Source organism: Centruroides vittatus, unplaced genomic scaffold, assembly GCF_030686945.1.
Source record: "Centruroides vittatus isolate TY-2023 unplaced genomic scaffold, ASM3068694v2 contig_936, whole genome shotgun sequence".
Lineage (NCBI taxonomy): Eukaryota > Metazoa > Arthropoda > Arachnida > Scorpiones > Buthidae > Centruroides > Centruroides vittatus.
In genome coordinates, this window is record NW_027122621.1 from 436,722 (window position 1) to 449,118 (window position 12,397).

The 12,397-nt window shown below is 33.9% G+C and overlaps 1 protein-coding gene across 1 annotated transcript in view; it reads left to right on the plus strand.

The window, feature by feature from the left end:
• The window catches only part of Rab23 (RAS oncogene family member Rab23), a 46,099-nt gene that overhangs the window by 24,556 nt on the left and 9,146 nt on the right, over window positions 1-12,397 (plus strand). Inside the window, exon 3 of the mRNA XM_067282016.1 lies at window positions 7,600-7,721. Within this exon, the coding sequence (XP_067138117.1) occupies window positions 7,600-7,721 (122 nt within the window). The remainder of the gene's footprint in view (window positions 1-7,599; window positions 7,722-12,397) is intronic.

Genomic DNA, 12,397 nt, shown 5'->3' on the forward strand with positions numbered 1-12,397 from the left:
CACTTTTGAAACCTACTTCCCAGCAAATTTACTGGTCATAATGTTCTCCATATCTACAGCAGCTGGTAGAATGAGTTTTTCTGCAATGGTATGAGGCTTTTTACATTTTGCAATTGTATGTGCCACCTTTATTACTGAGTTAATGATTTGCACCAGGTCTGCTAGATGTCACATCATATCACATTGAAATAAAAGTGGAAGTAAAATTATGAACATTTTATAATATTTCACGGTGCCCCTATGAGGATGCTGTGGCTTCCTAGGGCACTGCAGTGCACACTTTAAGAACCACTGAGCTAGGAAGTGTTAAATTGTTTTATTAAATTTTAACAGTTCCAGAAATGAAAATAAAAAGGCATAAAGTAACTAAATATAACTGCAGAATAAAAATTTTATGCTATTTACAATTTGTTATGTAATTTGTTAATTGATATATAATTTATGTAAATAGGTTTAAAAAATATTTTCACATGTCTACAATAAGTACATATTAAAAAGTATTCACATAAATGTGTAAAAATTTTTTTGTTTTATTGAAAAATAATTAAAAATCTCTAACCTTTATGTGTGTGCTTATTTTATAAATTTTGTTTTTCTTTCCCTCTTGTATTGGAGTACTTGTACTTGTATCAATAACTAATAAATAAATATATATAAATTTAGTGTTTAAATCATAAAACAGTGATTTTTTTATTTTAATGGGACCTATTGATGAATAAAATGTTCTGTTAAACTTAATAAATGAAATAACCAATGATCACTTTAAATATTGAGCTATTATGTGGCTAATTAAATGATTGATATAAAGTAATTGGTCACTATTTATTTAAATTATAATTATTAATTTAGTTAAGAGATCACACCTAACATCTGCCTCTAGTGGCAAATTATTTCATCAATCATTTAATTAGCCAGATTATAGCCCGATATTTAAGGCAATCATTGGTTATTTCATTATATGCATTGGGCTTTTAGTTGTTTATTGTTTAAACTTAAATGGATGCTGTCTGACTGTAAAGAAAAAACATTTTACCCTGTCAACCTAATCCAAGGGGATAACTTGTTTATTAGCCTGAGCTTCATAGCAAATTGCATAAAAACACATATGGGCTAAACAGAGATTATATGAAAATAATCCCACTTAGATACTCAAAATTTCAGGATGACATCTGTGATTGTCATTACTTTAATTTAGGGGGCTGTCCATAAATTACGTAAGATATTTTGGGGTGGGTGGGGGTCAAGGATTTCTTATGATTTCTTACTCAGGTATGGGGCAATACGAGGGCTGTTCAGAAAGTTTGCAGCCTTGCCTATATGTGGTGCTGCGATCAGTTTAATTTTTGGCGGGAATTATTCAGACATCTTTGCTAAAGATACAATACCAATTTCCGCTTGATTTGTCGTAAAGTTTTGCCACGACCGCTTAGCAGATAGTTAGTGTGCAAGTGCTTTGTCAAAAATGGAGAAGACGGAGACTCGTGCGGTCATAAAATACCTGACGAAAAAAGGGTTTACCCCATCTCAAATCAAAGCTGACATGGATGAAGTTTTGGAAGAGTCTGCTCCTTCGTACACCACTGTGAAAAAATGGATAGCCCTTTTTAAGTCTGGCAGAGAGAGTGCGGAAGATGACCCTCGCAGCGGACGGCCGTCAACTGCTGTCACTGAAGAAAATATCGACAAAGTTCACGATTTTGTGTTAGCAGATCACCGTTTGAAAACGTATGAGATAGCTGAGACAACAGGCATCTCTGTCGATCGAGTGCACCACATCTTAACCGAAAATTTGGGTATGACGAAGGTCTCAGCAAGGTTGTTGTCACATCTGCTGACCACCGAGCAAAATTGTGTTTGCACTTTGATGTCAAAGGAATGTTTGGACTTCTACCAGAAAAATCCACAGGATTTCTTGCATTGGTTTGTGACTACTGATGAAATGTGGATCCACTACTACACTCCTGAAACAAAAGAACAGTCGAAGCAGTGGAAACACCACAGTTCGCCACCACCAAAGAAGGCAAAGACAGTTCCATCAGCGGGGAAAGTGATAGCTTCGGTTTTTTGGGATGCTAAAGGCATCATCTTTATTGACTACCTAGAAAGAGGAAAGACCATTAATGCTGTCTATTACTGTGAACTTTTGGAAAAACTGAAGAAAGAAATCGAAGAAAAGAGGCAACACTTGAAGAAGAAAAAGGGTTCCGTTCCACCACGATATGCACCTGCATATTCCGCCAGAATCACCGAACAAAAGATAAATGAACTTCGCTTCCAATTAGTTCCACATCCACCGTACTCACCTGATTTGGTCCCCAGTGACTTCCACCTTTTTCCAAACCTAAAAAAATTTTTGGCTGGAAAGAGATTCCACTCAAATGACGAAGTCATCTCTGAAGTGAATGAGTATTTTGCACACCTTGACAAATCGACCTATTGTGATGGCATAAAAAAGCTAGAACATCGCTGGAATAAGTGCATTGCTAATAAAGGAAACTATATTGAAAAATAAAAAAAGTTTTAACATTATTTTGTTTGTTGTTTTATTCGAGGTCACAAACTTTCCGAACAGCCCTCATAGATCTTGTCTTATGTAATAATCTTATTTTTATTTTTTGATCTCATTGTGTGGCGGAGTTTTGAATTTGGCTTCAATTTGGCAGTTTCTATTAAGAACTCTCATTGCACTAACGCCATCTTTTGTGACGTGATAGAATAATAACGCTAGCAGAATCACGCTCTACACATTTTTTTATCATGGTAGAGAGGCCATGTAGTGGTTTTTCTCTTTTTTTTATTAGAATAAGTGCACCAATCTTATGGTGTATAAACAAGTATTACATTTAACTAACTTTTATATTATGACAACTGAATTTGTTTCGAAATATATATGTATATATATTTGAAATATAGACTTCATGTATATATATATACATGAGGTCTGTTCAAAAAGATCTCAAACTTTATTTATTACAAAAAAAAGTACTTCACTTACAATTTATTGGTCAGGGTCCCCTTCAAAGTAGTCTCCTCCCCAATGCATACACTTATCCCAACAGTGTTTTCACTTTTTGAAACAGTCCTGGATTCTTCTGGAATGATCATAAGCTCCTCCATCGAATTTGTCTTTATCTCTGGAATGGTGGCAAATCTCTTTTCTTTGAGTGGGGTTTTTAGTTCAGGGAACAGGAAAAAGTCGCATCGCACCAGGTCAGAAGAGTAGGGGGGTGGAGAAGCACAGCAGTCTTGTGTTTGGCCAAAAATTCACAAATTCTGAGGGATGAATGAGCCAGCACGTTGTTGTGGTGGAAAAAAACACTTGCTGCTCCTCTAAAGTTTGGGCCATTTTTGCCTGAATGCCCTCTTAGGCATTTCATAACCCCCAGGTAGTATTCCATGTTGACTGTCTGGCCTGTAGGTAGGTATTTGTGATGCACAATCCCCTTTGCGTCGAAAAAACAGTCAACATCACCTTAACATTTGAGTGAACTTGTTGAGCTTTTTTGGGGTGGGGGGGATATTTCACCCACCTGTGGGAAGTTTCCATGAGGGATTTCCTGAGTTACACACAGAATTTCACAGAACACTGCTCCTTCAAAAAGCTCATTTCCACAGATCCAGTTTTTTGCCGAACCCCATAAACAGCTGTAACTAATCACCAAAACAAGATATCAACAAACGGATTGAAGGTTAAAAAATAACCAACTGGAGGTGTGCTATTCAAAAAGTTCAGGAACTTTTTGAATGTATATATATAATCGAGACAAGTTGATAATAATAATAATAATAATAATCAGTGCAGAGCCCAAACGGTTAGGAGTTGAAAGTTGAAATTTGGTACACAGTTAGGGTACATCTCGAGAACACACACTAAGAAGGGATTTTTCGAAATTCCTCCCCATGGGGAGAGGGACAGGATTAAGGCTTAACACTTCCATCAACAGTGGAAGTGTTAAGTAACAATGGAACTGTTAAGTAACAACAGAGTGTTAAGTAACCATGTAAGTGTCAACAATGAATGTGTCAATAATGGAAGTGTTACATAACAATGGAACTGTTAAGAGAAAAGCGATGTGCAAGACACAGATGCAGTTATTTTTTTTACATTTTTGCTGGAAATTGAACATATTTTTAGACCCATCTAAAAATTCTGTAATTAGTCTTGAAACGGGGGACCCAATTCTTGCATTCTGTGAAAACGGGTAAGGTTGACTATAACGTAATAATCTTAATTTTTTCTAAAACGATTAGGAGTTGAAAGTTGAAATTTGGTACACAGGGCACCAAATTTAAGTACCAAAGTGTTAAGTAACAATGATAGTGTTAAGTAACAATGGAGAACAAGAGAAAACGACATGCAAGATTTACGGTCGCTGGAGAAAAAAAAGAAAAAGAGTAATAAGTTAGAACACATTCAATTTTCAAATTTAAACAGATTAGTTCGGTTTTTCTCGACTTTTCTTCTTTAGAACATTCGATGAAAATTGAACGATATAATCAGAACACATGAAAATTGAACAATATTAGAACATTTGATTTTCAAATTCGACCATTCTTCAGAAATACAGTGGTGCCTCATATAACGTACTTAATCCGTTCCAGGTGCACGTCCGTTAAGTGAAACGTTCGTTATACGAAACGCATTTTCCCATAGAAATACATGTTAAAACATCTAATTCGTTCTGCAGCATAAAATAACCATACTGTGTCATAAAAAAATGAACATGGGGTGCGTTCTTTTATTCCTCCCCGTAACTCTGCGCGAGTGACATTCGTTTAAAAATTCCTGCGGAACGCGTTCCTAAATTCTGGTGGGAGTGTGCGCCGTCGAACGGCAAAAACGGCCGCTTGTAGTTTACGGTAAAAAGCAACATGGTGTCTTCCGTGGCTCAGATAGTTTCGTTTCCGGGTCCATTGTGTGGTTTTATGAATGAAAATTTAAAAATTGTGAAAGCGCAAGTTAGTGCACGCGGTGATGTAGGTGTCTTTATGAATTTTTTCGAATGGTAGCCGGCATTCTAATTTTTTTCATGGCTATTTTGAATGCTCTTTCAGCAAATAATCCATTTTATGGTTAAATTTTACAATTGGGACTCTTCTTTTGCCTTTAAAAGCTCATATTTTAGAATTATAGATTCCTCCATCACGATACTATCGATAGTGCGAGCGCTGCCATCTTTCTTTCACCGTCGTTCCTAAATGCCTACAAACAGCAGCGCACTCCCGTAGTAGCGGAGACGCAGAGCTCCGCTACTACGTCTCCGGTTACGTTTGTTTAGTATGTTAGGAAAACACTAACGCACCCATGGAGCAGTCGCCAATTATGCCGGAAAGTCCGTTGTTCGCAGCCAGTCCGTTGCTTGAGTTACGTAATGGCCAAACAGAAAGTCCGTTGTTCACAGCGTCCGTTATTTGAGGCGTACGTTATACGAGGCACCACTGCACTTAGTTTTGTGACGATCTCACATCAAGGTCAAGATTTAGGGTTAATTAGAGGATTATTTGTAAAATTATTGTTTTACATATCATTTACAGTTAAATTTAAAACTTCAACAAAATTTTATCAATGGATGTATGGTGCTTTCGTTTTGAAAGAAAAAGGAAGTTGAATGAACTTCCCTTAGACAGCCGACTCTTGTCTGATTCAGATGTGGCTTTTGTACACGTTACTTGGCCGTCTATTAAAGCCGTCCGTTCCTTATAAAAAGGGATGTTTTTCCCGCCTTTTTGCGCAGTTCATCGGAGGTTTATCTATGATCCGAACTATTCACATAGCGCAGTTCATTGGAGGTACGACTAGACCTGAATTCGCCATGTTTATCATATGAAGAATAACCCACATAGAGATGGGATATGATTTTGTGTGCTTATAAAGTGTATTTCCTCAAGTTCCTCTCCCAACAAGAAGAATATGTAATCAAATAGATCAACTACTGAGGTAGTATAATTTAAATAGATCGATGTAAATCTCTCTCACGCGTATAGAAACTCCATCCTCAAGTCAGGTTAGAATCTAAGATAGTTCTACATTTAGGCCTAGATTTGTTTGGTGTATATGTTAATCATAATTTTATATCAATTTATTGTAACTTCCGTTTATTTTGATTATATTAAATTTGTTTTGTTTGTTAAATGCATGACTCATCTTTTCAGTACACTCCCACTTGATGTGGTTCACGCTCACTCGACACACTCCTTTCCGCGAGAATATTTAAACATGTGGTTATCCGCATTATAGAAAACTGATAACCTGGTGTCAGGTCCCTGACGATAGGAGACAAGATCTTGCAATCTTACGTTGCCATCATTTTCATCACTAAATATAAGTCCCTCCAAACCCATTTGTTACTTCAATAAGAAGGCCATCTCATTTTGACAACCAAGGCTTGTTTCGCAACAAGTTTGCCAATTAAGTGATAGGTGAATCATAAAGTTAATTCTCTACCTCAGGTTAGGTCTCACAATTTGTTGATGAAATTACTCTTTTTCTTTCGTGACTATAACGTAATAATCTTAATCATCGCTATCGTTACTTTTGCCCGAGCAAGTGCTGGGCCTACCTGCTAGTATATATGTATATATATATATATGTTTCCTGTATAGAACATTTTCTGAAAATACTGAGAAAAATGTGATGAAATACATAACTATGTACAGTAGCAAACCGAAAATCGGAATCAATTGGGGACTGGGGTTGTTCAGATTAGGGATTTGTTCCGATTACCCATTATGTACGAATAAATATATTAACCTGTCCGATGTTCAAATTTTTCTCCGTTGCGTGTCACTTCGTGTTGAATTTTCGTCGATTTTAAGCCTAACGAAAATTTTTATAATAATAATCGAGGCTATCGTATCGTTAAAAATTATTTATTTACAAATCCCTAATCTGAACAACCCCAGTCCCCAATTGATTCCGATTTTCGGTTTGCTACTGTACATAGTTATGTATTTCATTACTTATTTATATATTGAAGAATATAAAAACATGAAAATTATAAAACAAATATCAAGCAATGGGATCGGTTATTGTATATTTAAAAAACAATAATCTTTAAAAAATTGTAAAATTTCTTAAAAATAAACGAGTTTGTAAAAATAACTCTTTTCTATCCGACTTCGAAAGAGCTAAGAACTGAGATGGAATTTCCAAATTCCATCTCAGTTCTTAGCTCTTTCGAAGTCGGATAGAAAAGAGTTATTTTTACAAACTCGTTTATTTTTAAGAAATTTTACAATTTTTTAAAGATTATTGTTTTTTAAATGAAAATTATACTTTAGAAGTAAATTTAGTATCAAAAATGTTCGATTCAGCACGACACAGTCCAACTGAAAATCATGCTGATTACCGGCGATTTCGATTACCGGGGTTCCGATTTACGAGTCTCTACTGTATTATGTTAGAATTATTGATATGATTTTGATTCTTTAAAAAGAAAAAATAATAAAGAAAAACAACTTTATTCACCTTCAGTCAGATATTGTTTTGTATGATTAAAATGAGGTTGGTAATAACTTTCTTCAAAAAGTATTTCTATATCTTTGCATGTTTTATTAAATGTATTTACATTTTTTCTATAAACAATTATTTTTTTTTAGGTTGTTGTTGTTGGAAATGGAGCAGTTGGAAAATCCAGCATGATACAAAGATATTGCAAAGGAATATTTACACAAGAATATAAAAAGACTATAGGTGTAGACTTCCTAGAAAGGCAAATTGAGTAAGTTTTAATTATTTAATGAGAATAAATTTTATTGTGTTAAAAATTGATGTTTTATACTTGATATTGTATATATAATGATAAACTGGGATTTTAAAAATTACTTAAATTATGGTTGAACTCAGTTGTAATGAACATTAGGGGACAGGCAAGATTTTCTCATTATAACTGTTACTCATTGCTTCCATGAAGTACAGAGACATAACTAGGGGGTGAATGGGCAGCTGGTAGCAAAATTTGTAGCTACACCACTGATAATTAATGAAATCTATCTTTTAATTTTTAATTCTAAATAAGTTGATTTAAATAAAATTATATTTAATTAAACATCGTCAACAACACATCAACACTGGGGATATAACTCAACACTTTATCTGGTACCTGTTACCGGTGCATTCTGTAAATAATTAAAGTTTATCACTAACATTTTCGAACTGTTGAATAGTTCTTCTTTAGGTGAAATATACCGAATAACCAATGGAACACAAAATTATAATGTGAGTATTCAAATTAAAAAAATCGAATGTTTGCCTGACGAAAGCCGTTACAAAGGGCATGCACATTTCGTGCATAGATGATGACGATTAAAGATTGTCATCCATAAGGGCCTGCCATGCAACCGATAAATTTAGCTTATCTTTTTGGTTGATGCAGGTGGCATTGTGGCTTGGTCTATAGATATGGCCTCTAACCATTTTATGTATTCGGGGTAAGGTATAGTTAGGATGACCTTGGCTTGGTTAAATGCAGTTTCAATATCAGGATCAGAGGCATAAATAGGTATAAGATATAAATAAGGTCCCTGTCATATCTGTTGTCCTTAAGAGGGATGGAATAAACACCAGGTCTGTTATGGTTGGGACAGTCTTTCTCGTTGTGGAGGATATCAGAGATCATCAATATCCCCTGTATGTTATCCACATGTGGTGTTTTTTGGCAATTTCAGTGTACAACAATTTAATGTAGGGATTAAATGTGACAGGGACATGAGTTTCACCATCTGGTCCATTGTCAGTGGTTGTATGGGCGACAGAGGCATGTAGTGAGCTATGGTAACATTCAATCAAACAATGGTTAGCCGTGTTTGGTTGCAATCCTCTTAATGTGGGTTAATTTAGTGGCTAGAGCTTGTGGGGTAGAGGAATGAGAAAATGCCCTCCTAACCAAGGCATTAAATGCTGCTGCCTTGTAGGGGAATGAGTCGCATGAAGCTACAGGGATGTACATAGAGGCCGCACATGGTTTGCAGTATACTGATGTGTGGACAGTTGATCCTGTAATGTTGATACTGTAGAAGATGACAAAGAAAACTTTCCACACACACCATTTTTAGCACCATGTTCTGACTCACAAGTAATTTCTACTTTTTTGTAATCCAAGAGACATTTTCTTTTCTTTATAAACATCTTTCTTCTATAAGGATTTGTTTCTAACTAGAGTATACTTTATGTACAGTTGTAGTGATGATTGGGTAATTGGCAGAGTAGGGCTGTAAAGTCAAGAAGGAGGGGGATGGTCTCTAAAAAGAAAGTTCAGTGATAGGCCTATAATCAAATGGCCTCTTCTAAGAATGGTATTGCATTTCTTGCTATTTGAACAATTATGAATGTTTGTGTGTTTACATAACTACCAAAAATTTTCTCGGTGTATCCGTGAAGTACCCTCATAATAACTGTGAGAAAATTATGGAAATATGCGTAAGTTAAAATTGTTATGGCATTTTGCTCATTATAATCATGAATTCATTATAACCGAGTTTAACTGTACATAACACTGTGTATAAATTTTTAAAAATAATTCAGGAACAAAGATAAATTGAAATTACCAATAATTTTAGCATTAACCCCTTCCGTGGCGTTTCTTTTTTAAATTTTTTGAATTAATTATGTTTAATTATATTAAAAAATATTAAAAACGAAAAAAAAAACGAAAGAAATGTGTTAATTTTGAAGAAAACACTTCAAAGTACAATTTCCTTTTTCTCGCCTTAGCGCGAAACTTGACACTGATGAGTCATTGTTTACACAGCTGGATGACCTTGAGAACAGCTGGTGTTGTGTTTCGCGGGACATTCTCATGAAACTCTCGGGAGGAGAAGGGTAAAAAGTAGGGTGAATACTAGATGGCGGGATATTTCAAAACTTTTTTTTAAAATTACGATTTTAATTGAAATTTCCGACCCCCCCGACTTAATTAAACGTAATTATAAAAAAATCTATTAATTAAAAAAATTAAAAAACTATTGGATGTTGTTTTTTACATCAGAAAATAGCTTTAAATAACTTTACCGAAGTAAAATCGGTGCGCTAGAAGTTTAGAAGGATAAATAAAGTTCTATAAAAAAATCCCATAAAAAAACAATTAAGCGTTAATTGCCCATCATTAAGGGTTAATTAAAATCGCAATAAAATTTTTTCGCGCGGGAAAAAATTTTTCAAAAAATTTGGGGACTGAAAATACATCCGAAAGTCCAAAAAAACATTTTTTTTTCGCCGATTTTTTTTCTCCGAGGGTCTAAAACACCATTTTCTGTGTAACGCTATGTAAACCGATCGAACTCAGTTCGATTGCGGGTACGAAGGGGTTAATTACATGAATTTTAAATAATTATTTTGATAATAGTAATACTAAAATACTCATGTTTGAAAAATAAGCATAAGCATTCAATCCACAGATAAATCAAAAAATAAAGAAAACAAAAGTACTCAAGATGTACTTGAATATGCCATTAAAAAATAATAAGGTTATGCAAAATCTGCAGGCTCAATAAAAACAGTGCTACCATAGCAGTTTCTGTTGCAGTTTAACCATTGAGATTAGTTGCTGCTATTTTACTGTATGATACTGACTATGATAACACCACATAAACTATTTTATTAAAGGAAAAATAATTGGAAGGCTTGCTCAATCACAGATATTTGTGTCCCTGTCTCTAAACATGCTGCAGATCATCATATCCAGACTTTGGACAAGATTTCAAAGAATAGATGTTGAATGTAGTTCGTCAGGACATAAGAACGTCTGGCAAACAAAACTATATACAGAAGTGTATGAAGGTACAGAGACAATGTTTTGAAACCCCTTGTAAGACTTTTCCAAGATGCTGTAGAAGAAATTTCATTTTCATGGATGATAAAGCCATGCACATAGGCTGTACTTGTCAATGATTTTTTTTTTCTTTTTTACAGTGAAGATATTTATCACATAGACTGGCCAGCAAGATCTCTGGACATAAATACATAAATCCCATAGAACATGTAGGATGCTCTAGAACAGTGGTTCTTAACTTTTGTATACTTGCGGCCCACCAAATATTTCATAATTTTTTTGTGACCCCCATTTTTTAATAATAATTTATATTTGTTAAATTATCTATAATAAATTGATTTTTTATTATTGCTTTATTTTTTTATACAATAAATGTAAATCATAACTTTATTATTTCATTATCTATTTAAATAATTTTGTTTGACACAAATGGTTCAAATAGTTCTTTACAAATATTAAATATGGCAAGTTTTAATAATTCTTTGGCTATTGTAAATGGTTTTTTTGCTTTAGCAACATGAAGAACTGCAATAAATGAAGCTTTTAATAATTTTTTATTTTTAGTAGTTGTCACACTTATGAGTGTCTTTTGATTTTTTATTCGTCTTTTTTTCTTATAAAAAAATCCTGCACTTTGTTTTTATATTGTTTGTGCTTAGAATTTAAATGCCTCAACAATTTATTTGGTTTCATTGCTTCATTGGAGAGAACTACACCACAAATGACGCATTGTGGTTTTGTAATTCCTTGAACTTCTGTGCTTACAAACCCATATTTGATATAATCACGATCGTATTTTCTAATTTTAATGTTACTTAATTTTATACCTTTAGTTTTAGGACTTGAGGTTTTTTCTGTTGCATTTTTCACTGTATCATTATCAGAACTTTCACTAGTATTTTCTTCACTATATTTTCTTTTTGATGGTTCTGGTTCGTGATTACTTACATTAAAAAATTTCCTAATGTTCCTTTCTGTTTTTTGCCCATTTTTATGGGTTAATTATAAATAATTAAAACTAAACACACAATATAAGAAAGAAATGGACTATTATTCGATCCAAAATCGATGCTAAAACTAAACTAAAACACCCACAACTTGTCGTAAAGATTTTGCATATCTTTTGCAAAAATATTTAAATTTTCAGAGCCTACTACTAAGCCTACTATTTTTCCTAATTATTTTTAAAATTCCAAGCATTAATAGTTTCTTAGAATTACTTTGGAATAAAAGAAGCAAATACTGCAGTGTAAGTAACATATTTGCATTTATTTCTTCTGTACGAACAAAGCTGTATGTAGGAAGAAATAAGAAATAAATAAAAAATCTAAATAGGAAAACTTTATCTTTCTTATTTCACTTTTCAATACAATATTTGGTTTTACATCAGTTTTCTTTTTATTATATTCTGAAGGAAATATTGCATAATTTGGCAGCCCCTGGCAAACTTCTTATGGACCGCCATGTTAAGAATCACTGCTCTAGAAGACAAGTTGCATCTTTTTAGCTGTCACCAAAAACACTTCAGTAGCTTAAAGATTCTTTTGTTTATTACATTTTGCTCACTGTTAGGAGCAATGTTGAATATACCAGCGTGAGCAATTGTTATGCAATGTGTGTGCAAGCAG